General features: G+C 38.7%; 1 protein-coding gene across 4 annotated transcripts; it reads right to left on the minus strand.

Annotated features, from left to right (window-relative positions):
- Window positions 1-33: 33 nt before the first annotated feature.
- usp53b (ubiquitin specific peptidase 53b) lies at window positions 34-26,934 on the minus strand. Of its 4 annotated transcripts, XM_085459234.1 has the most exons (18): window positions 26,873-26,934; window positions 25,722-25,911; window positions 25,019-25,179; window positions 24,818-24,910; window positions 24,541-24,675; window positions 24,113-24,226; window positions 23,804-23,886; window positions 20,525-20,630; window positions 19,210-19,356; window positions 18,760-18,909; window positions 18,490-18,658; window positions 11,067-11,189; window positions 10,203-10,926; window positions 7,896-7,957; window positions 6,571-6,649; window positions 4,960-5,801; window positions 4,747-4,833; window positions 34-4,540 (listed from the first exon to the last, which is right to left on the minus strand). In XM_085459234.1, the coding sequence occupies exons 2-17, from the start codon at window positions 25,813-25,815 to the stop codon at window positions 4,757-4,759; spliced, it is 3,159 nt and encodes a 1,052-aa protein (XP_085315360.1). In that variant the 5' UTR covers window positions 25,816-25,911; window positions 26,873-26,934; the 3' UTR covers window positions 34-4,540; window positions 4,747-4,756. The 4 variants fall into 4 exon arrangements, with proteins under 4 accessions (XP_085315360.1, XP_085315361.1, XP_085315359.1 ...); XM_085459235.1 differs by having other exon boundaries at window positions 34-4,833; window positions 4,981-5,801; XM_085459233.1 differs by having other exon boundaries at window positions 34-4,833.

Genomic DNA, 26,934 nt, shown 5'->3' on the forward strand with positions numbered 1-26,934 from the left:
ACACACACAAACACACGGTCAAGTGGCTAATTTAGTGGTGATACAATAATTGAAACTTTATTCAACAATGAATAAAAATAAATATATATTATCTACAAAAATATAAAGTGTAGACAGGTTTCACATGTTTCTTTAAACTGACATGAAGCATTTACTGTAATGTCAATAAATCAACTCAGCAGACCAAATGCACAGGACCAAAACCAAGCAGACGGCAGGATTCAGGGAGGCATCCCGAGGCTACTTATCAGGCATCGTCATCTTATAACTTCTTATAACTGATAAGATCAGTGACATGATAAGATCATGCAGAAAGCTTTCTTTTGTTTTGTGGTTTTACAGCGTAATTAGGTTGCTCCACTGTACGGGTAGCCCGAAATAAAAGAAACAGATCGATGCAATGCCAACTGTGACTTTAAGTGACACAGGAGAAAACCAGTCTCATCAAGCAGGCCTCGAGAGCAAATTCAAACTTTAACTGAAGACTACAAACTGTGAATGCAAGACATAATCGTATTTGCACAATTGGATTAAGTACTGTTAGTTTAACAGAGGGAATAGTTTTTGAACTGCTGAGTTTGCTGCCTGCAGCTGTGATTGTTACATCGAAGCCTGAAGGAGCCACTAAGAACCCCAATCCAACCTATAAATAACATTTTCACATACAGGAGTGTCAAATACGTCACCGGTAGCATTGCCTGCTCCAAATTTAATCGCAACATCGTCTATTTCCCTTCATTCATCATTTTTATTCTCTAAATGTGGTTCACCAACAAAGAACAAAACAACAACAAAAAATGAATTCACTGAAAGTGTCAAGGCACTGTTGATACAACTGAAGACACAATGTTCAGAATGTAAAATTAAACTTGTGAGGAAAAGAGAAGTTTTTTAAGATGAAGGAAAAAAAAACAAACCCACAATCATTATGAAGAAAAAACACTTCACATGTGAATCAACGTTAAGGTAATCTGGTCATTATTCGTGGACTGAGCTTCAGTTTATCGGTAATTTAGTTATTTAGTTACTTTTTCCATTAAATATATAGGAAGTCTTAAAAATAGCAGGGATTTATAATTACTACAGCACAATCAAGTTGTTTAAAGGCAGTCTAGTGTATATCATCGTGTACTGTATCAGTGAGCGATAGACTGGACTGCCTGTGAAGTCCAAGTCTTGTTTTTCTTATATTTAAACAGTGTAAGTAAACCATGACAAATACAAGTAGAAACACCCAAAAAAACGAAATGACCAACACAAATTTCAAATGTCTGTCGGGTCAAACACGGCATACATACACAGCTAAATGTGTTCAGTAGGAGTAAATACCTGGACAAAGGTTGATGTGATAAAAATGTAAGGTGAAAAAAAATATGTGTATATGGCATGATGGTTATAAAGAGACTTGGCAATCTAGTGAGTTGAAAAAAATATATATATATTGAGATTTGAAAAATGTGCATATAAAAAAAAAAGGATCTAAAAACACCAAAACCTGCTCTTAAAGTAATTATTTTTTAAAGTGAATGCATAGTATGCCTCTGACAGTTTGTTTTCCAACACATTGTTTGCATTATACATTTAGATTCAAAAATGTAAGCATAACATAATATTATGTATTCTAGTGTGAGCAAGAGAACATTCAAGTGTTTAAAAGGTTACAAATTGCTATTTGATGACTTTGTTTTATTACAATTGAATAAAATCAAACAGAATGTTATGTTTGCTGGAGTCAGTCCAGGATTATCATGCTCATGCTCAGGCTGTACAAACAGCTAGTATGACTCTGTAAAGGCCACATGCAGGTTTCAGAATATTAGTCTTACTATGAACAAGGATACTTGTGTGTTATGTTAAGTAGTATGGTTAATAGTAGGGGTGCAACGATATTCGTATCGATATTGAACCGTTCGATACAGTGCTTTCGGTTCGGTACGCATATGTATCGAACAATACAACATTTGTAATTTATTTTATCAACTTTCCTTCCGACGATGCTGTCTGTGTTGAGCGCTCAGTGAATCTGCGTTCGACTACTCCGCCTAGGCTGCACTGTCGAGCGCAGATCCACTGAGCGCTCAACACAGACAGCATCGTCAGAAGGAAGAGCGCAGGGCAAGCTAGCGAGACAGAAGTTAAGCTCTCCTTGCAACATGGACCTCCCCCACCCTCATTCAGATCTGGCGTTTGGAATTATTTTGGTTTTCATAGACGTATGACCCTGAAGGTAAGCGAGTCATGGACTAAAGTAAAACAGTATGTTGAATGTGCCATGCAATGCTCAATTACATGGGTGGGAGCTAGTGTGTTAGCGCAGTTAGCTCGTTAACGTGTTGGCTGTCTAGCCCCACACACGGGGTGATCGGCGGTAGCTCGTTAACGGAGATTTGCCGTGTTGTGGCGTTAAGGTCATTTCAACGAGATTAACCTGAAAGCACTAGTGGGAACACAACGAATATGACTGCACATTTACGCCGACATCATCCTAGTGCAAAGACAAAAACAACAAGCATGCTACTAACTTTAGCCGAGTCATTTAGACAGCTGTTAGCACATGATTCTCCTTATGCTGCTGAGAATATAGCCCAGAAGAAGCGGATAGTATAGCTTTTATTTTGGAAAGAGACATTTCTCTGTAATAAACTCTCTTTTCCAAAGATGAGTGATTCCTCAATCAGATACAGGGCTTGCAATATCGCTAGCCCGACGTCCTGGAGCTAGCGATTTTTTTCAGTCGGGCTACCAAACTCTATCTCTGCCCTGCCCGTCGGGCTATTGTAGGAAGGAAAAATATATGTCAATGCTTTTGCATTCTTTCAGAAATGTAGCTGGGTAATTATGTCATTGGCATCGGTGAGCCACTGTCAATATGTGACATATTGAAATCGCGTTTGAATTTGCGCTTGTTTTTTTGCTTTCACTTTGCAATCGTGCGAACTGTGTATAGAGAGCGACAGCACTGATCTGTGAGTGATGAAAATTTGCGCACCAATTCCTCTGACATCGTCTTATTAATCGTTAGCTTACTATGCAAACATGACAAGTGAAATCTCCCACAGCAAGCTTAAACATGTGAGAGGTTGATTGCGCAGAGAATCGCTGAGCTTATGTGAGTGCGTGTGTAAAAGCAGCAGGATATATATATTTTAGTTCTGCTAAGCCAAATAAGACAGGTCAGGGTGAAGAAGTGACAGCCAAAGAAAAGCTTACCACAAAACGGAGAAGTTATGACAAATCAGACTATAAGGCAAAAAGAAAGTGCAGCTTTATGGTTTCATGGACAAAATAATTTCTGTGGCTGCGATATGACGAGCTAAATAACCAGGGCTGCACATAAGTGGTCCGCAGGTGCGCATTCGCTGTCAAAATAAAAAACACGCACAAGGGTTAGGGTTAAATTTAAAAACTGTACTTTTGAGTTAAAATATAAATTTATAATTTTAATAAATGAAAAATTAAAAAGGCATGAACATTTTTTTTGTATCGAAAAAATATCGAACCGTGACACCAAAGTATCGAACCGAACCGAACCGTGAATTTTGTGTATCGTTGCACCCCTAGTTAATAGTTATGTCAGTTATATCATTATTATGAAAATACCTGGAAATACAGACCTGCATTTAAATCTGCCTACTTTAAGAGGAAGACTGGGGAAAAATGGTTTTGACATCACTGGGAATTACAAAAAAAGGTTACAAGAATCAGCACTGAAGACAAGAAAACACAAAAAGGTTGCACGACTGTGTATGGCGGTTACTAAATAGCCTGAAGGCTGCCCTGTGACATTGCCAATAAAACCAACCAATAAAACAAGTTACACTTTTTTTTCTCAAGGATGACATAAAATTGACCTTTACTGGGGGTGGTTTTCTCAAGTAAATGAACAATCGATCATCTTTTCCAGTACACTTTTTTTCTTTTTTTTACATCAAAAGACTGACTGGTATGGGGCAGCCCACAGTCATTCATTAACAGAATAATGTTGTAAAATAACTGATAACTGATAACACTTAGAACACCTCAGTAAATAAATAAGAGTCACTGTTACGGTGTCTGTCCTCTGGTGACCTAAAGCCTCCAAAATGTGCATAAAACTCGTAAGGTGCTCAGAAATCATGAATACTTTTCCGATCTTACTCCTTTGACAGGGGTAATTAGATTAACTGCCTTTAACCTGCTATCGATGAGGCCAACCTTTGATGTTATTATGTTGTGTAGAATGACATCATAATCAGATAATGTATCTTTAGCATATCTTTTCATGATAGCATGCTCTTATTTGTGATCACACTCAATTCTTTTACCATACAGACCACAGCACATCATCTGTGATTCACCTTAATCTCTTTTGCCTTACCCTAAATATATTTGTATAGTTTAATTTCTGCAGCACTAGTGCACAAATAAAATATGTGCACTAAAATACAAATATTTTAAAACAGACATACGGTGATAAAAAAGAACGATCTAACCCTAAAAAAACTTCTTAGTGCAAACTGAAAACAGGGTTTTGTTGAAACGAAATCTTCGTGCAGCAACGCTACAAAACAAATGAAGATACACGTGAACGTTGATAATCCGTCAAGTCATACACAACAGCATTTAGAAATAGGTTTTATTTATGTGACAGGCTTGCATAAATAAGTTCGTCTCGGTTTGGAGGTGCCGTGGCTTCCTGACATATTTCCATTCTGTAAACTCTTTGGCATCCAGTTAATACTGCCCATCCATGTAAACAAAACTTACCAAGTTACACTCATAAAAAACCACGTTCATCCAGTCCTTTGGCTGTCACTGGGTTCCATTTTGCAGTGGGTTTATTGCTATTATGGCCTGTGAAGGAAAAAAAAAAGAGTTTCCTTTAAAAAAAACCCTTGTTTTTACAACAGTCACGTGTCACTGACACAGCAACAAAGAAAACAATACGATATTGTCATTTTGTCCTTTCCAGTAACTTACTGGTTTTGTTTGGAGGCTTACTTGTTTCCGGTCTGGCTTTTGGCACATCTTGTGAATGTGTATCACTGTTATCTCTCCGCTCACTTGCAACCGTTGTCCGTGGCACCGTGGCAGAGAGGACAAGAGGCCTCTGGTTGTGGTACTTGAGACGGTATGTTTCCGTCATGCAGTTATCCACATTGAAGTATGTTGTCAGAGAAACCTCTTGAGCAGGCACTGCCTGTTCCATCCTGCATCCAGCTGCTCTTTCCTCGCTTTCACACGATGATGGGGTACTCCTTTCTGGGTCAGACCCTGACTTGGAGCTTGCATCTGAGAAGGTTCGGAGGCCCGACATGTCGGGCTTTCTGTGAGGACTGACGTAAGATGTAGACGAAAGACGAGGACTTGATGGAAAAGGTTCTTGGAGCATCCTGGGACGAAACACTGGGTGGCCTGTTTCCCCTTGGTGAGGAGTCCGTTGGCTGGGTCGAAGGTGAGGCAACCCTGTTGTACCAAGCTGACGCTGGCTGTTCAGTTGAAGAGGTTCTGCCGTCACATTGCTGGGAGGGTGGTATGGCAGGCTTATATGGGGACACTGAGAATCAGAGGCTGTGGCCTCGCTGTTACTGGAGAGGTAAGTGCTTTCTCTATCCTCTGGCTCAGAGAGAGCAAGATCATCAGAGCTGTTCCATTCTGAGCTGCTGGTTTTTGTAATGTGCCTCAGGTTTGTACTTTCTCCAGTGTGCCCTCTACAGTTTGTCATCTCCTGCTGCTCACTCTGCCTGCTGTCCGAGCCAGACGAGATCCTCTCAGAAGACCCTGCTTTTCTGGAGGTACTAGACGTGTACTTTGATTTCCGTCTACAGAAAAAGAGGAAATTAATTAAGATGTAAAAACTTAAAATTCATGTATATTGTCTTAAAGCATTTTGCTATATATTATTGCTATATTACATTTCAGTGTAATAACTTGGATTTATGCAAAACAACACATTTTGGGGTGCAAACTGAAGCAGCGCAAGTTTCCGACAACTTTTCAAACATCCAAGATCTACAACTTGCTGGCTGGCCTAATCACCGTAATCCAAACTACTCTGACATGTCACATGTATTTTTTTAAAGATATATTATACAACTGTACTTTTTCTCAGGTATCACTGATTTTCAATGAATGAAATGTCCAGAAATGTTCAGGAAGGAAGCTCAGCATCTGGTCTGGTTTGCTTTTTTTGTCAGCTGAAGTTTGGGGAGGAGAAACTAAAGTTTCCATGACAGCAGTGCTGCAAAAATCTCTTCTAGTAGTTATGCACACATCTATTTTTGATGTGGAGGGCATTGATTGTAGGAACATAACAAGTTTCCAGAGGTAAACTGAGTTTTAGAATCACAGTGTTGACTTTCTGGCTCCATCCTTTAGGTCTCCTCTTCCATTTCATTTAGCTCTCTGTCTGTGTTCTCAGTTTATACTAATTATGCGATTTGTTAATTTATCCAATATGACCCATTACACACTATAACCACAGTGCAAGTCATCCCTATATATACAGGTGGATTAAGTCCATCAACTTGAACTATTTTTTAAAAACTAAAGCCATTTTTATGTAATTCAAGAGAAACAACAAGAAACAACCTCGAACATGGACTGCTCTTTTGATGTGAATGTGAAACTTGATCATGGTTCTTTCCCTGAGGTTTGGGTTGATGTTTGCCTATAAAACAAAACAAAACAAAAAAACAGGATCAAAACAAAGCAGTAAACTGAATAAAACAGGAAACATCCAAAAAAGATAAATCCATCTTTTTATAAGGTTTATTATTACTATTATTACACAAGAAGAGCAAAACAAATAGTAAGACATGGAAAATCACAGGCTAATCAAAAGTCTAAACTAAGAAGGCAGCTGGGAGAAAATCATCTGTCTGACATCAAGGCTGTTGCCCTCTCAGGACACAAGGTGGCAGCAGCAGCAAGTTAATCTCACAAGACTTTCACACAGCTGGATGAATCAGTCAGCAAGCTCCCTCCATGCACCAGCGCAGCAAGAGGCAGTGTGGTGCTGAATTCCTTCCCTTTAAAAATAGATGTGTTATTTTTTTCTTCGCTGTTGCCCTGGAGAGGTCCATGCAAGGATAAAAGCTCTAGCTGTTGGTTGGAAACACTGGCTCTGAATGCACATAGCCTTGATTAAGTATTGAGTGCAGCACACTCCTAAGTACAGCATGCAACAGAAAGATATTTATGACAATGCCGGCAGCCACGTCCAGCTGTGCTATCTGAACAAGCTTTGTGGGATTATCATCAGATTAATGCCTGTGCAGGACTGACTGGGTGAAGAGGTTAAATAAGCCAGTCCAAACTCAACATAGCCTATACAAGACAGGTTGAAGAAGATAGAACTTTATTAATCCCTCGGGTGGGTTCCTCTGGGAAATTCGGTTAAAGAAAGAAAGAAAGAAAGAAAGAAAGATGAACTTTTGAAAGATCTAATCTAAGTTTCTTTTTTCCTTGTAAATCTTTTCATGTAAGTATTGCAAATATTTTAAAACATATAACTGAGACCAAAGTCCTGTTTCAAACGTCACATTATATTACTTTAATTTTTTTTTTTTTACATGTTATCCTTTTTTTGCTTCTTTTATGGCAAAATCTACATTTAAAACATCCACATCGTGTTTTTAAAGCAGATATGACTTTGTTTGTGGAGGGATAATTACATCCACCCACAACGTATGTTTCCATGCATACCTGTTATATAAAGTGGACTTGTTACATAGAATAAGGCTGTTACATACAAGTACATGCATGTTAACATTTTACCAAAAACTGAAAATTACTAATAGCAGGTTACAATTACGCACTGCGCTGTGGTTACTTCACACACTACATTTATTACCAGCTAATTATTTTACTGTGCCACAAAAACCTCAGGAAGCCTATAAAATCGTGGAACTTACCATTGTGTGGAGGTGAGGACATTATACTAGATTTTGCATCGCCTCCTTTTTGGTGCTGCTGGCTGAAAATAAAAGACAGCAACTGAGTGTGTTTCCAAGTTTAATACAGAGCCAGCATAAAAAAAACCCTGAAGCATCAAACTTTTACTCTTTTTCTGGCAATAAATACTGCACATCAATCCAGATAATACCAGTAGTATGGCAGCACCAAAGACATATTCAAGGTCTACTGAGACTCTAATGACTAGAATTGACTTTAGATGGAATTGACTGTATAACAGTTGTTTTGAATCTTGTCTAGTTGACCCAATATATTGTCGAGCCTGTAAAAACGTATGATTGCTTTTAATTCTTACATTACATTCAAACTTTCATGTAGTTCTCTAGCTATACCATATATTGTTCAACAAAATGACAAAAATGTGCATAAAAAGGCTGAAAACAGTAGTAGTCCATGGTACTCTTTCATTTAAAGTATTTTTATTTTCAAAAGACATCTAAGGTAAATAACCAACCACTGAAAATATCTATCGTTATTACCAAGTTAAAACTGATTATTAATTGCTACATTCCTTCAGACCATTACAAAAATAATGCTTTGATGAGTACCATCATCAATAACATTCATGATATTTCAAGGATACCTTTGTAATATGATAGTGACTAAATGCAGTACTCAATAGGCTGTAAAAAAAATGCAGTTTTTATTAAATAATTATTATTCCTAAAGGTGCTTATTATATTATGAATCCTCCCTAAAATGTACCTGTGTGTATCGGTACTCTCTGTTTATAAACCATACTCACTGACAAAGACTTACAAACTGCAAATTGAACAATTATGGAGAAATTTTATTAAATTTTTCATAATATTAATTTATAAAAAACAGATGATTTCCTACCTTAAATACCTTTTACTCAATATAATTACATACTTAAATACAAGTATTTTAATAGTTTGCTTTTACTTGCATGAGGCACGTTCATATTTTAATATCTCCGTGTACAGACTGCAAATTTAGAGAGCATTTACACATGCATTTCTTTTTAAACTTTAAAGTCCTTTTTAACCATTCAATTTTGGGTTGAATGTGACCTTTAAACAATCAATATTCATGTCAAATAAAGTCATTAACTGATGGGTGATTTGGAGCCTTGGTGAACACAAACAAATTTAGGACCAAATTCTCACAGTGTGACTGCTTCTCCACACACACACAAAACAACCAATCAAAACATACTGAGTAATGAAAAGTGCCATCTGAACAAGATTTAGACTGAAAACCACTCAAATATGGCTTTCAGTGATTAATAATTCCTTGTTAAATATACAGCCAAAACTGTTTTATAGCTTCCAGGTCTGCTTATGTATTGTAGATATATGTGCATTTCTGTGTCTGCTGCTGGCGTCCTCCACACACTCACCCTTTAAAGTGTACATGGGAATAGAGTATTAAAATAAACCTCCCTTTTTTAGCTTCTGGGAAACTTTTATAAATATAAAATGTCAGAGAATAAAAAAATAATGGAAAAATATCCTGTGTCCTATCAAAGGTTTTTAAGGTGTTTTGTCCACAACACAAAACGTGACCAGTGGATAAGTGGAAAAAATTAGCAAGTGGCAGAATATATCCAGCTCTCTTAAAATAACCATAGTCGCAAAAGGAAAACAAGAGTGCGCGTGACTATGAAACTAAAATGTGCAGAGCAGCATTTTTAAAACACATAAGCTAAAAAGATGGACAACACAAGTTTGTTTGTTTTTTTCTGTTTACATTGTAACGCAAATAGAAATGCTAGTTATTGTCATTGACAAGAACTTGACATATTCTCAACATGTTTATTAATGAAGGTTTTTATCCATAGTGTATTAATGCCATGGTAACGAGCTGAATCAAGAAGAAATTGTCTTCTTAGATTCACACATAGTACACATTTCACAGTGCAGGATGAGTCATAAACCTCTTTTGGTTTTCCAGGAAAAGATAGGCCTTAAAATACATTTTGAACATATACAAAACTATTTTTTGTCATTGTTAACACAGGCTTATTGGTGCTTTTAGAAAAAGATATCTGAAAATGTGATTTCTGGGCCAAAGTGTTCTGGGTCATCAAAATGTCCTTTTGTCACATGTACTATTTTAATGAGAAAATTCATAACAAAAGATTCACTTAAATCTTACTCTATTTCTAGAGATCTTATGATGTTGCCTATTAAATAAACTATTTATGAACACAGCATGCTGGCGATTTGCCGCAGGTAAAATTAAAATGACAGTATCTGTCATAGTCATCAGCTGAGTCTTACCTTTGCAGCGGTACCTCCGCTGTTGATCTCTGGTCTTTAACAGCAAAGCCATCGACCCCAGGAGAATCAGGATTGGTGGAGCCACTGCTGAGTCTATCACTGCTCTCATAGCCAGACTCTGTCCTTTGAATGGTCCAGGTATCACTACGTAGAAGAGTCTTTGGGCCCCCCTTTAGTTTGCTGCCCCTCTGGTAATTTGCTCGGCTTTCTGACTCTACAGAGCTGTGGCTCTCAGTCTCAAGCCGCTGCTCGTCCTCATAAATTGTCATTAAACATTTCTGTTTCCGATCCTCTCTGGTTCGGACATATTCCCGCTCGCGATCTCGGTTTTGTTCTGGGTGCACCCTCTCGTGTGATGGAGGCTTACTACACCGCGGGCTGTCATGTTGCTGCTGACGCCGCTGCTCTAGTTCATTCAATACCGTGTCCACATTTAACACCTCCCGAATAGGTCTCCAAGTACACTTAGACTTATTGCGACTTCCTCCACTCCCACCTTTTTCCCATTGGTCATGGGTGCCATCCTGGTCATTGTGACCTGGGAAATTATTAGTTTTCCGACTATGTCCACCACTCTGTGCACTAAAGGACTGTCCATGTGGCTCCTGAGATCCTCTGCTTGAATGGTTTGACGGCTTCTCATTACGTGGATAGCTTTTTGATTTTTCCACAGGAGGCCCTGGACCATTCTCTGGTGGAGATGAAGGTCTTGCATGCGTCATATCTAAGAACAGTGAACACAGATTATTTGCAGAATATCGCATGTAGAGCCCATGCAGTCTGCAAATTTGTCTTTCTCCTCCCAGATTTACACTGCTACCCTTATAACTAGAGAACATGTGCTATATGCACACAGCCCTCTACCTTTGTTTTGTGATGGTTCAGTTCTTCGATGACCTCTGTCTTTTTTTGATGTTTCACCTGGCCTCTGCAAATTCTCCATGAAAGTTTCCTGAAATTTGTTAGGACTGCCAAGAGGATGTTTTACTGTTGGGGAAAATAAATTAATCAAATGACAGGACTGTGGTTTCTCTACAACACAGAAATTATACTGTTTTTGACAAAGAATTTGGAATATTTCTGGCTCTCGAACAACTAAATGAGTGCTAAATATTTACTTTGAGCCATAAACTACCTTTAGCAGGGTTAGTTCCCATGGCCCAAATTTAAGAAAAGAAAGAAAGAAAGAAATAACAAGTAAAATGAAAAACTCTAAAGATTTGTATATATTTTAACTCAAGACTACAGTCTATACAAAAGACATTATTGTGCTTTTGACCAACATTATGTATGACGTAACCACAACTCTCCAGCATCACAAATATTTTGGCAAAGAGACAATAAGAGCACACACTCAAATGTGCATTCTAACTTTGAGTAATGTACTCTATCTTTTTATTTCTGCCAGGACGCTGGGGATGTAGCCAGTGGCCAGTGACTACAGATGTTTCTCATTTGACATCATGGTCACATTGATCGAACGTCCATATTGGTTGTAAAACAACCACCGACAGCGGGAGAAAAGTGTAAATCCCGGAACTGGTTAGCAAGTGGTTTCTGGATTTTGTCGGCTATTACTAGGTGAAACTGGTCGCAAGAGAGTGCTGCTTGTCAGTGGTTTGATTGTTACCAAATGGCTACAGTCGCCTGTGGAAAATGTCTGCATTGTCTGCAAGCACTCACAATCTACTAATCTACTGCAGTCTACATGTTCCAGAAGATGCAACATTGATTTTGAAAGCAAATGTTTCAATACAGCTCGAAGAGTAGCCGGGGAACATCTGCCGGTGTGTCAGTGTGCTCAATGCAAACTATGGGTAACCAAAGCAATCTTAAAGAGGTTTTTGCCAATTACTCAGGAAATACACATGGTTGCTAGGACCAGTTTTTAGGCCTGCATGATTTAGCCCTCTAGGCTATTCACTTAATCTATGATCGTCATCATGACTGTCACATGTCCAAAGTGGGCAGACAAGTCAACATGACGTAGTTAGCAGTCATGAATCTCACAAAACCTCAATATCATTTTTTGATCCATAAGATGTGAAATCCTGTGCAAACACTTATTCAACAGCAATTGGAAACTTTGTCTGGTTAAGTAAAAACTGGTTGCCTTGTGGTCTTGTTACACCCTGAATCTCATGATAAGACAGCAGTGTTAATCTGTTTGCAAAATTAGTGGCTGTAAATTCATCCATGGGCTATGATTCACTCTTAGAGTGACTCCTTTTGCATTTTTTCCTGTGCCATATACTTATAAGAATTAGTTATGAATCAAGTAAACGGTATTGCATGAGAAAATGTTAGAAGGGCTACTTTCATTATTAAATCATAGTCCATATAAAGTACACAGTAGATGCACCATTCTGCCGTTGCTTCTTGCCAACGGGGAAAGAGACAAAACAAGGAACATATGCTGCATCATTAACTTTGGTAAAATACACAATTGCTGCCATGGCTGCCCACCCTGTGGTGTTTCTTTGCCTTTTGTAGCAAACGGGTCACTGTGAGAAACAGTGCTGATGTGAACTGTGAACATCTGGCTTTTTAATGAGCATGATCACCTTCCACTGTCTTTTACTTTTGTAACTCAGCTCTTCTCTTAGTTACTTTGCTTTTTGCAGCACTGTCTCTTTCTTTGTATGTGTACTGAGCTTTAAGCAGAGGTTTCATTTTTACTTTTTAAAAAGTAAAAACGGAGAAGCTGCATTCAGCTTTTATGCTCCTTATATCTGGAACAAACTCCCAGAAAGCCTCAGATCAGCTGAAACACTCAGTTTATTTAAATCCAGGTTGAAGACTCACCTATTCTCAGCTGCATTTGAATAAAGCACCAAATCCACACTTTTAAGCTTAAACTTCAAAACTTACATTTTAACTACTGATTTTATCTATTGCTCTGATTTTATCTGTTTTGATTTTACATACTGTTTTGTTTGTTTGTTATTTAGTTTGTTTGTTTGTTTGCTTGTTTTAATCAATTTTAAATCATGCTTTTTATTTGTTTTTGTTTCTAATGTCTCTGTAAAGCACTTTGAACCACCTTGTTGTTGAATAGTGCTATACAAATAAACTTGCCTTGCCTTGCCTTGCCTTTTATTATAAGATCTACATTAAAACATAATACAATTATTACACTACAAATATTTATATGGCAGTGAAGGAAATATTGTGAGGATTATCTGAAACATGAGGTGAAATATTGCATAATGCTGTGTGTATGCAAAGCTGGATGTTACAAAAGTGGTGAGTAAGAGCAGTGAGTAAACTGTCATATACTGTTCATGCAGCCCAATGTTGGCATTGAAGGACATCGACTGTTCCAAGCATACTAAACAGTATATGCAGCAAAGTGCTGTTTAATTTAATAAAGCAAATTTTATCTTGTGTCTTGAAATGATAGAGCAAATTTGTAACGAAAGCATTAAACCACAAAACATTTCTTGGTTTGCTGCTTTAGTTTGAATGAGCATAAAGTACTGTACAGGACTGAAAACTCACTCCTAAAAACTGCACATCAAATTAACAGGACAACAGGCAAAATATGATTACATTCAATGAAAGGATAATAAATAAAAAACTGAGCCATCTGAGTGTGAAGCAAATGCATCAACGACTTACTTTGAATGTCATAAAAACAAAAATCCTGTCCCATGCCAAAGTATCTGGGCTCCACATTAAAGCAAAACAATCCATCTAAACAGGAAAGGTGCCATTGCCAAAACCCCAAGCTTAGAAATTAATGGAGGCAAATGTCAGAAATGTCCAGGGGAGGAGTGAGAACTGTGGAGCAGGGGCATGAGTGCGTTTGGCCACAGGAGCGGGGATTAGGGAGCAAGGCGTGGGTGGTAATCTGCGTGCAACAGAGGCATCATCCTCATGTCAAGTTCAAGCCAGCACATAGAGGACAATCTTTCCGCCTGAGGTTTAACGGCATCACCCTGACGGAAACCATAACTGTAATTTGTGATTGACTGAAATCACCACTGTCATACTATTGTCATACTGTTAAATTTTACCTGATGATACTTTCACAAAGACAATTCAAATGCTGAAACAGACTGGGCTTTTTGGAAAAGAAATTACTAGACAAATTGGAATGGATCAGCATTCTGATCCCTATCATGCTCTCTTATGTCGCAGCTTCATTTCACTTTAAGTTCCCGGACAAGCCAAGGATAATCTCTGTGATTGCAGCCTGGTGGACACTAAACCCTATTGTTGCACAAAACTCATTGTGTAAGTGTAAGGTTTGCTTAGATAAATCATACGCACACAGTAAAAAACACACAGTACTTTTTTAATCTAAGCTAACAGAGAGAGCACACTGCATCTTACTCTGAAAAGAACACTGAGCCCAACATTATGTAACTAAAGCAAAATTCAAAGAAACAAAATTCCTTTAGCTGGCTAAAATTATTATGTATTACTATGTCAGAGGATTATTTTACTCCTTGCTGTATGTCCAGGTAGCTTTTAGAACGCTAATGTTAGCTGTCTGTTAGCAAGCTACTGCAGTTACCGTAGTTAAGGCATTTGTAAACGTAATAACATGAATCATTGTTTTTTTTTAAATAATCCAGGGTCCACTATTATAGAGTTACATATGTGTTACCTTACTTTAAAAAAAATAGCCTCACACTGGCATTTGAATATCACTGATAAAATACAAGATGCTAAAATATACACAGATCACATCAAGTGTCAGGATCCCACAATTTTTCTATTCTTTCTCCTCTTGTTTATACAAAAAAAACTGTGCATCCCACTCCACAGCATGTATTAGGCACTTATTACATTAATCAGATAGAGTTGATATGGAGGCATCTTTACACAATCAGAAGTCAGAGCCATGAATTGTTGTCTCCTGTGTGAGTGGGAATTAACTTCACTCTATGCTATATGAGAGAACATTTGAGTTTGTGAATGTGTGCGCACATGTGTGAAATTTCACATACCCCATTTTATAGTGTGAAGAATCAGTTAAGACTCATCCAGATATTAGCTGCCTAATATTACCTCATTCTTTTCACACTAGTGTTTCAGTAAAACCACCATTCCTTTTTGGAAAGTTTGTATGTCCAATCTGAAGTCACAAAAAGTTTTATGGTCATTTATCATGAATCTCCTGTGCTTTACTAGATTGAGATCTGGTGACTGTGGAGGCCATTTGAGTATAGTGAACTTAATTTACTGTTCAAGAAGCCAGTTTTCAGTGATTTGAGCTTTGGGACATGGAATGTAGCGGAGGTAGCCATAAGAGGATGGGTACAGTGATGGGTACATTTGGTGCTAAGGGGTCCAAAAAGTGTGCCACATAATATCCCCTACACTATTACACCACCACAATGATGGTTCACTGCTTTCATGTCATTTACATCAAATTCTGAGCCTACCATCTGAATGTTGCAGCCAAAATCAAGACTCGTTAGATCAGGCAAAATGTCCAATTTTGGTGAGCCTGCGCAAACTGAACCCTTGAGCTCCTGTTCTTAGATTTTTAGATACTTTTCTGCCTTGGATGAAATTTGTGATTATTTCATCGACTAATGTCTTCCTGTTAGCTTGAAACAGTCCTCTGACCTCTGATATCAACAGGGCAATTTGTCCCACAGAAGTGCTGCTCACTGTGAATTTTCTTTTATTTGTCTTTTTATGTAAACAGCAGTTTTGCACTTGAGGAAGTAAAACATAAACATTTAATGCTTTGAATAATTACAGGTAGTAATCAGGACTTAACTGTAGATTATCCCTAATCTGACTCGGGGTAGGCCATTATTTAATCTCATGGATTTATTGACAGTATTTGCCAACAATCCAATAATCATTAATACATTATTTACTTTCTCAAGTTAGTAAATGCAGGATAACTGATTTTTGGCATTAATGTATAACCAAACGATCTTGATGTAGAAAAATGAAGGAATGAACAGAAAGTAGGTCTATACTATTCAAACCATAAATACAAGCATTTCTGAGGCAGAGTTGAACATGTTTAGAGTGGGAAAATATAGTTCACAGTAAAAAGACATCACACCTGATATATATTGTGGATTATCGCCTTTATATATATGTGTGTATATATTAAATATACGCATATATATATATATATATATATATATATATATATGAGAAGTTATCTTTTGTCTCATCCTGGACTGTGGTGCTGACACTCACCAGTCCCCGGCCCCCTTCCTTCCGCTTAGCGTACAGCCTCAGGGTGCTGGACTTGGGGTGAAACCCTCCATACATGGTAAGGAGCTTTCTTGTCTTTATGTGAGTGGCTTCTATCTCCTCCTTTGGCCAACTTATTATACCAGCTGGGTACCTGATAACGGGGAGGGCGTACGTGTTGATAGCCCGGATCTTGTTCTTACAGTTCAGCTGACTCCACAGGACTTGCCTGACCCTCTGCAGGTACTTGGTGGTTGCAGCTTTCCTAGCTGCCTCTTCATGGTTCCCATTCGCCTGCGGGATCCCCAGGTACTTGTAACTGTTTTGCGCCTCTGGTATTCTTGCCAATTCCTTTCTGTGTCCCGCTCATGTATTGACCCATGTGCCTGTTCATCTTAGCCGATATGATGCCTGACAGGAGCTTCCATGTAGTACTGAGGCAGGTTATTGGTCGGTAGTTGGAGGGGACCGGTCCCTTCTTGGGGTCCTTGGGGATCAGGACCGTCCGACCTTCGGTTAGCCATTCTCTCTCGTCAACTAGCAGCTGGTTCATTTGTGCTGCCAGACGCTCGTGGAGTGCAGTCAGCTTCTTCAGCCAGTAGGCGTGAACCATGTTGTGGCCTGGTCCAACTCTTCATACTAGAGACCCTTGCTTGGATGTCTGCCACTGTGATGGTTACTGGACCCTGTTCAGGGAGGTTGCTATGGTCTGCCCTCAGATCCACTAGCCACTGAGCATTGCCGTTATGGGTTGCGTCCTTCTCCCATATGCTCTTCCAGTATTGCTCCGTCTCCAGCCTTGGTGGTGCTGTTCTCTTATTGTTCCCTTGCCACTGAGAGTACACCTTTGCTGGTTCTGTGGAGAAAAGCTGGTTTATTCTCCTGCCTTCTATCTCTCTGGTGTACCTCCTCAAGCGGCTGGCCAAGGCTGTGAGTCTTTGCTTGGCAGTTTCCAAGGCCTCAGGTATGGACAGCTTGCTGTATTTTTTATGCACCTTCTTTGTCGCACCTTTCTCCAACTCAGTTAGTTGGCTAACCTCCCTCCGTACTACTTTGATCTTGCCCTCTAGCCTCCTTCTCCATGGAGGGTACTGCTCCTTGTGGCTGTTCAACTTATAGACAAGCATCTCACTGATCACTGCTGCCGTATTGTAGATCAGCTTATGATGGCCCCAACTGACTGAGTGCTCAGTGAATACCTCAGGCAGCAAAAACCCAAGAAAGAGGAGGGAGACGAGGAACCATCATGGAAGGACAGGCCCCTGCACGGTATGTACCACCGGCAGATAGAGGAGGTGGCTGATATCCAGAAATCCTACCAGTGGTTGGACAAAGCTGGACTGAAAGACAGCACAGAGGCACTAATCATGGCAGCACAAGAACAAGCTCTGAGTACAAGATCCATTGAGGCTGGGGTCTATCACACCAAGCAAGACCCCAGGTGCAGGCTGTGTAAAGATGCCCCAGAGACAATCCACCACATAACATCAGGGTGCAAGATGCTAGCAGGCAAGGCATACATGGAACGCCATAACCAAGTGACCGGCATAGTGTACAGGAACATCTGTGCCGAGTATGGCCTGGAAGTCCCGAGGTCAAAATGGGAGATGCCCCCAAGGGTGGTGGAGAATGACCGAGCTAAGATCTTATGGGACTTCCAGATACAGACGGACAAAATGGTGGTGGCTAACCAACCGGACATAGTGGTGGTAGACAAACAGAAGAAGACGGCCGTAGTGATCGATGTAGCGGTTCCGAATGACAGCAATATCAGGAAGAAGGAACACGAGAAGCTGGAGAAATACCAAGGGCTCAGAGAAGAGCTCGAGAGGATGTGGAGGGTGAAGGTAACGGTGGTCCCCGTGGTAATCGGAGCACTAGGTGCGGTGACTCCCAAGCTAGGCGAGTGGCTCCAGCAGATCCCGGGAACAACATCGGAGATCTCTGTCCAGAAGAGCACAGTCCTGGGAACAGCTAAGATACTGCGCAGGACCCTCAAGCTCCCAGGCCTCTGGTAGAGGACCCGAGCTTGAAGCATAAACCGCCTGCAGGGGTGAGCTGGGTGTTTTGTTTTGTTTTTTGAGAAGTTATAATAAGTGGAAGGCTGTCTTACCGTTCATGTCACCGTTTACTTGGGCTTTGTAGCGGGGACACATGGTGGTCTGCCTTGGTGCATCTTCATTAGATACAGGACTGCCCTCGGGGTTGGTGTAAAATAAAAGAAGCGGCTGGAAATGTCCTCTAATACATTTAGAAGCAACATCTTTCCATTTGGACCCAATCTGAAAAAAAGGTGAAAATAACTGAGTTAGAGCATGTAACACAGTAGTAGGTAATACACTTTTGAAAAGGGGTAAGGCGGATTAATGGCAGACATCCTAACCTCTTTCACAGTAGCATCGTCGAAAAACATCCACTTTGAAGATTTGGTGTGATAGGCAAAAGCTGAGTAATGTTTACTCGCAAAACAGATCATCCCCACCAGATGTAGCTCACTCCGTTTAGCATTTTCATCAGTGACTCGGTTGAAAAGCTGAAAGAGATCAAATTGAAGTTTGATGGTTTTGTGCCAGATTCTAAATCCTATGAAAATATCAGTTATTTGTGTGACTTCCGTGGCCAGTTTAAAGATTACAGCATGCTGACCTTCATATATATGATATTAAATGATAAAATTGACAAATATCTTTCGATATGTACATTTGTAACAAGTCTTTTAACACACTGGACAAAAGTGCAAAAAGTACAATGTTTTTTATCTATAATAATCTAATGGAATTCCATTTGTTATCAGGTTACTGGTGACTCAATTCAGCCTTTCACTTGGTCTTACCCCACACAGGTTCAAACGGGGGCTAAGGGACTTAATAACATCATCTGTAAGATCAGACTGCTCGGCGTCCCATACAAATCCAATCGTCACAATCTCTGGACAGTTCATTAGGACGCGACGGATCTTGATGCTCTGACCACAGTTACTCTGCATAACAAATAATGCATTTAAGGATAAAAACAACTGGGCATAGCAATTTTTAATTGTCCAGTAAAGTCCAGTAAAACTATATAATCTTTCTATTTGAAAAAAAAAATTATGTTTGCCTTTAAGTTATGCAGTAATGGGAAATGTGCCTTTCTAATGGGCTACTAGTTTAGGCAAATATGCTGTCTTTTCTAACTCTGAGAAAAACCCACTCTGTTGGATGTTTTGTAATTAGTTTTTTAGTGATAAAGTTGTTTATAAAACACTTTACCGAATTTGCAAAATACTTTAAAACAACAACCAATAAAAACAAAGAAGCAGACACTGGTAAGGAAAATGGCAAAGTTCTTCACTCAAAGTAATAAAGGCATTAAATAAACAAGACAACAATGAATAAACAAGACGCACAATAAAACAATGAAATGACCGTGTGTAAATAAAACACTTACAATGTGGTTGAAAGTTTTGAATTGTTTTACAATTTGATTGAGGCTAGCTGTTCTGCTTATATAACTCTCACTGAACCAATCTCACTGTTGGAAACACAGATTAAAAAAAAGCAAACGTGAACTTTTCTTACTAACTTCTTTTAAGCAAATTTCCCCAAATGTCAGAGTCATAGGTTGTGTCTTTTTGAGGTATAAACAAAAAGATGAAATAAACTGAAAGGAAATTAAAGTGACTTAAATATCATCATCAGAATATTGCAAAGGCATAAAGCAGCCAGAGAGCATGGGAAGAGTACGGGTTTAAGGGAACACAGCACTGTGCCTTAACTGATGCACACTGAAAAGAAGACAGCGGTAGCAAATACAGATGAGAGAAAAACAGTGGATAAGCCCTTACCGCTATTTATATCCTAACACTAGTCTGGCATCGTCTCCTTCCGGTCGCTTCAAGTGCAGTGTCGCAGCAGAAAGCACAGAGTGTACTCTGCACAGTTGCAACAGTCATTTTTGTGTCCATTTTAAAGTATCATACTAACTGTTAAACTGAATGCCTAAATTATTCATTTATAGCTGCGTCAAACAAATCAGCATTTGCTAAAGGTTAAATTCAGACAGATGTTCTTACTAAATAGCAAAACAGGGAAAAGGTAGTGAGCCACCGATTTTCTAAGAAATATTACCAGAGGAAAAGGAAAAGTGACAGCAAATATGGAACATACCGGGCAGCTTCGGAGGTCACCTGTGTTGTTTGCTGCCTGCAGCAACTCTCCAAACATGTCTGACCTTAGCCGCTCGCTCTTCCCCAACATGCGATCAACCTGTTGGCTGGGTGCAAAAACAGAAAATGCATCAACTAATATTTTGTTCCCATTCGATGTGTAACATTAAAAAAAAGTGTGAATCAGAAAATATAATCCAAACAATAAATCTGATATAAATTTAAGCGGATAATAATAATAATTTATGCTATTTATTATTGAGGTTGTGCATTTTTATTATTTTTTGTCTTTGTAAGGTAGAGTGTGCAAAGCCCAGGAAACACCTACTGATAAAATCCAATAATAATAACAGACTACAGCTAAAAATCCCCGCTGGACACCTTTAAAGAAATATAAAAACACTTTTCCATTAAAAAACTGTGCAAACTGTGCAATTATTTAGCAGGTAACAAAGCATCTAATACATCTCTGAAAGAGTAATTGACTCTGCAAACAATTCAAAAATTCACAAATCCTGCATGAATGTACACACATCTCATACTTACATAGAGTAGAAAGAGAATGTAAAAATATCTTTCCATTAAACTGTTTATGAAGGTGTTTTGTTTTTTAACACACAAAGTGAAGGTTAAATATACAAAGGAAATCACAATAGCAACCATAGTAGGTGACACTGGACTGGACTGGAAAATGTTGAGGTCGTTACGATATTGGAATTTCAAACTTCATAGCAATAGCCAGCAAAATACTGGATACCACTTTTTTACCATTAAAAAGAAATACAAAATTAATCAATGACAACACTATTCTTAGGTTGTCTGAAACAGGACAAAAATATATGAGGATAAAAATTACAGATATTTTAAGACTTTCGTTGGTAGTGCAAAAAAGGAAAAAACATATTTTTAAATTGTCTGAAGTAGTGCTGTGCTTCAGGTGACGGCACTATATACTGCTGATCAGGGGGGCTTTGTAAGGTAGGCTGCCAATGTTTCTATGTAACTGATGTAGACTTCTCTCAGTTTCAAATTGTGATTTTTTGTCAAATTCGTTTTTAGTGTTATCCTGATAATTAAGGTTGCCTATTAATAATAAACATAGGCAGGACTGATAAGGTTCGCTTCCTCGCTCCCACATGAATATTGCTGTTTTATCTTTAACCACAGCCGCTAGCTGCTGCCTTAGTGGTTACTGGGGGATTGCTAATAGTTAAACAGCTAACATTAATGTGTACGTTGGTTAAGTTAACAGTTATGATAACTGTTTAATATTTAATGTTGTTGAAATGGGAGCTTCACCAACCTCTGAAAGTGAGTAAAGCAAATATGGATCAAGACATATTCAGTTTTGTTATCATTAGTATATTAGTACTGATTTTAGACAAGATCAGTCACTACTAAACATTTTTTATCTTTATGGTACAACAGTTTGTAGTGGCCAGCATTAGAGTTGTGGCCACTAGGTGTATATATTCATTCACTAGGTGTATATAATTAGCAGGGTGTTATTTAGCATCCATTTTGGGGTTCTTAAGAAACAAAAAGATTAACACAGAAAATTTCAAACAGGGATAAACTGATTGTAAAAATTCTTGGGCAATGTTTGAAATTTAGCTAATATCAAGTTAATGCAGATGTCGATATCTATACGTTTTTATGCACTTATTCCCCCATTGGTGGAAAAGAAGCAAATTCATTTTCTAAACCACTATTACTTTAATAAATAACAATTTTAAGCCATTCAGCTTTTCACCTCACTATCTTTTAAAATTAATGTGGCAATATGAGTGAGCAAAGCTGTTCAACCTTTATTGCTATATGTCTTCTATCCATCACGTTTTGTTCCATAATGATTTAAAAGCACAAAAACATTTATAATCTATTAATTTCAATTTAATAACGCTAGCTTGGAAATAAATGAATCCAAATGGTAAATGGCCTGCATTTGTATAGCGCTTTACTCAGTCCCTAAGGACCCCAAAGCGCTTTACACTACATTCAGTCATTCACCCATTCACACACAGGCAATGGCAAGCTACATTGTAGCCACAGCTGCCCTGGGGCGCACTGACAGAGGCGAGGTTGCCGGACACTGGCGCCATCGGGCCCTCTGACCACCACCAGTAGGCAAACATGGGGTTAGTATCTTGCCCAAGGATATTTGGCATGCAGCCAGGAGGCAGCCTGGGATCGAACCACCGACCTTCTGATTAGTGGCTGACCTGCTCTGCCACCTGAGCTACAGCCAAGTCTAGTCTAGTCTAGTCTTGGAGCATAGCTGAGCCACTGTGTGAGAGCTGAGCAGCGAAAGGAAATTAAGTGAGGAGCCGGCTCTTGCTCAATGGGAGTCGACTCTTCTGATTCACTACAAAGCACTCTCTAAGCACGGCTCTTAGAGCTGATACTTTTGCGCGTGACACGTTATCAAACGTTACGTTGTGTGTCATGGATACTGTTGACTCCAAATCTCCCGAGAGACCAACACAAGACCGAGACCAAAGTACGTCAAGACCAAGACAAGACCAAGACAAGACCAGTCCAAGACCACGTTAAAGTGGTCTCGAGACCGGTCTCAAGACCAGTTTTGAGACATCCAACTCTAGCAAAGACACTATTATTGATTTCTCACATCATTAAGATTGTGTGAAAAATTGATGGAAATTTGTTTCTGCCACTGAAATGCTTCTTTTTGGCTGTCAAAGTCAAACTTTTTGGTTATTGTCTTTAAATTTCAACTTAATAATTTGAAATTATGGTTAGGTCTGAGACTCACTAATTCAAAATATTGAAAACATATGAAAAAAAATACGTTTCAATTTAGAGATAATACGCTGGATCTCCAAAAGTTGATTCTGTTCATCTGGACATAGCGTTTTGTGGGAGAAACGTTTTGTCACTCATCCAAGTGACTTCTTCAGTCTCAGCTGACTGCAGGTTTCCACAATCTTATAAACAGTACATTTGCATAATGACTGAAACCAGCCCACTGAAGGATAATAATACGCTGGAATTTCTTTTTTGTCAGGTGCAGGTGAAAAAAGTCAGAAACAATCTTGCACATATTTGAACTAAAAATTGTGACTACAATAAACCACAATAGACCTGCTGATAATAACCAGCCTTGGATTTGTAATGTGATGACTTGATTAAAACTAGTAACCACCATAGTTATTTTAGCATTGGTAGTATTTTGACATTTAAATTGGGTTTACTGCTTTGGCCTGATTTTTTTAATTTTTAATCAACCAATATCAATATTTTTTATCAATCGAGTACTTACCATAAAGCAGTAGTGGAGACATAATGTACTAATTCTGTGAATGGGTGTGGGTCTGAAGATGCACCACAACAGCGACACACGAACTGCAAAACAAAGGCTGTGCATTATTCTACTGTTTCAAGTTTACAGTCTAGCGTGTTAGATGCATATTTCTAACAAGCAACCAGCTATATGACTCTTTTTATTATTTCAATTTATTAATTGAAAAAACTGACCAACTTAAAATTATGCCCTTCTTTTGCACAAGACAACGCTATTGTGTAGTTTTTTTTTTAATAACACATAGTGGTTTTTTACAAGATTACTCACTTGTTCATAAAGCATCATTGCAAACTTCTGATGGGTGATGCAGGATTTGGATGAGCATGAATCAGTCGCCGTGTCTGAAACTATGTGTAAATGAATTCGCTCCAAGATGTTCTCCTATTATGTGTGAGAGGAGATACAGAGGCAACGATCAAAACAAAGAACACAGCACAGGTGCGTAATTGTAAACACAAAAGTTGACGCAGTAAATGAGAACCACTGAGTAACACTTCACGTAAGCGTGTATTTAATACTCCTCAAAAACGTAACTATGGTGATCATGTACCAACATTTGTGCAGTCTTTTAATGTTCCTATTTCTTCTTTCTTTTCTTCAGTAACACAGTAATACTCTGTAACACTCAGTTAGTGTGGAAAGGCGAGCTGAAGATTATTTTTGATTGTAAAGCAAAAGGCACGGTGTCAACATACAAAGCACTCAGCAGCATCATCCATCAGCCCAAGCTGGAAGCGTTGCTCATCCTTAAAAGTTTCAGCAAGGGCGTTACGCAAGCTGTCGGAGGGAAGCACCCGCTCTCTGCTCTGCTGAAACTGGCTGAATATACTCTGAAAAAGACATAATTAGTTGCATAATTAATTATTAGTTTGCGATGCAGATATTGCATGTATGATCAGACAAGAATTTAATCCTGGACAAAACTAATTTAAAAAAAAGAAGAATGACTTAATGAATTAACACTAAATGTACCTTTAAAGCGCAAAAAATGCAGGCATCACCGAGACAAAAGTGACCTGAGAGCTGCCTCAGACTTCTCCTGAAAATGTCCAGCTGCCAAAGCACCTGCGGGGGTCCAATCAACCACACACATGTGTTCACACAAGGACATAATCTAAAAAAGAGTGTTAGAGTTACCCAGAAATCTAAACCTATTTAAAACATGGTGCACACCTGAACAGCGCTGTTTAAGAAGCAGCTATTCTGGCCGGGCTCATTCAGCAGGCCTTTGGTGAGTGCGAGGGACAGCATGCTCCCAGGCTGGTAGGATTTCTTCAGGCCTCCTCCAGGTTTTTTGAACATCTTCACCCATGCCATGGAATTATTGCCTGCAGCTAAAGGAAAAGAATAACTTTTTAAATGAGAACTTCCCAAAGTTATTCTCTCTACACAAATCAACTTTTGACTTACTTTTTGTTCTTATTACCAAGTAATGATGCAACTCTAAGCCATACTTTTTAATAGGTAATCAGTAATTAACAAAATACTAGATCAATTTAGCACCATACACATTCTTATCTCCTTATACTTTGTTCATCTGCCTTTGTCCCATGTACTTATAGTTGGTGCTCAGTAGGTTTAAATATAGTATATTATAATAGATATTTTATTTTATTGTATTTTTTGGTGGTGGTGTTATAAATGAAACTTTGAAAAAGAAACAACTAGTGTCAACTCAAAACACACCACCACCCAGATTTCTGTCCATTTAAATGCAGTTGCAGCTAAACTCCAGTATACCTATAGCAATAATATTTATTGCATACTGTAATGGAGGCCCTGCTTGAAAATTCTGTTGATCTTGGATACAGTGTTCATTACATCACTAATGCAAATGACTGATTTGGTCAGACGCCAGATGAATCCTGTGAACTACCTTCTCCAGAGTTGGGGGGAGACTTGCTGCAGTTGGACATGTTGGGATGAGGGAGATAGTGAGTTGGTCTGGCCATGGGCTCCAACCATTTCATCCCCACGCACCTCCTGAGCGGTTTGTGGAAAGCATTGTCAGCCACAAGGCAGCCTCAGCCATGTGCTGCCCAACATTGAATGCTACTGGACAAAGTCTGAGGACCGAGGAGGGGGGGAAAAAGGTGTAATATTTTAAATACTGAGAAAATATTTTATTATGGAATTCTCAAAAACTATGATTGTTTTTAATCTTAAACACGAAATAAAATACAGATATAAGATAAAATAAACAACAATCCAAAGACACTTTCTTGTATCTTACTTATATGATCCGACTTTACTCCTTTCATGTCTCTGGAATAGCTTAATTTCTTATGAATATAGTATGAAATTACAATGAATGGCTACAGAAGGAAAGTAGTAAATAACTCCGTGGTTGTACATTTTAAAAAGACATAACATTTAATTTTAAAGATACATCCATACATGCATAAAAAAAATCAAAACACAAATAAATGAATCGTGACTTGTGCAAGATCCCTCATTTGCATGTCTATACACAGGCGAATAAGTTATTATTTTAAATAGTATATTATTGGTAAATGCTATTGTAAAAGTGACATAGCCAATATGAAATACATGCTGAAACAACGTTGATTTCAGGACATTAATTTCATCCTGAAGTCAATGTTGGTAACATCAACAGTGTCATCATATATTCTAACGTTTCAGTGGCCACATGTGTTTATTGCAACCCTCTCTGACACCATGTGATGCCTGTATAGGCCTATACGTGTACATAAGCGCCCATCTTTGCTGTCGGGTTCATGAAGAGGGCATACATCCTCCTTTATTGAACGGGATTTGTTGACCTGATCCTTGGTCCTGTGTTTCCCTGCGATAACAACCTACCGACCCTACACCCACCACCCCAATAAATAAATAAATAAATAAAGCTTCGACGTTCCCACAGTAGGAGACACGTTGCCAGTGTTACACAGCCTTACGCTGTAGATTTTACTGTATATGGGAGCAGCTCCCGGTCTGCCACTGTATTATAAATATGCCGCAACTTGCATTCATGCAGTGGGAAAACAAGCGCTCTTCTACACTCACCTTAAAGAGGAGTCGGATATCGGATAGTTGTCTCTCCTCTCCGCTGAAGGCGCAGAGCGGTC

This window comes from Copadichromis virginalis, linkage group LG6 (assembly GCF_057382275.1).
Source record: "Copadichromis virginalis isolate Kocher_CV1m ecotype Utaka linkage group LG6, C_Virginalis_male_GT1.1, whole genome shotgun sequence".
Classification (NCBI taxonomy): domain Eukaryota; kingdom Metazoa; phylum Chordata; class Actinopteri; order Cichliformes; family Cichlidae; genus Copadichromis; species Copadichromis virginalis.

Coding starts and splice junctions, on each gene's coding strand:
- usp53b (XM_085459234.1), bottom strand. CDS start 25,815: ATGAAATGGTTGGAGCCCATGGCCAGACCAACTCACTATCTCCCTCAT. Junction 24,676..24,817: donor GCATTTTTTGCGCTTTAAAG/GTACATTTAGTG, acceptor TGTCTTTTTCAG/AGTATATTCAGCCAGTTTCA. Junction 18,910..19,209: donor CCCGTTTGAACCTGTGTGGG/GTAAGACCAAGT, acceptor GATCTCTTTCAG/CTTTTCAACCGAGTCACTGA.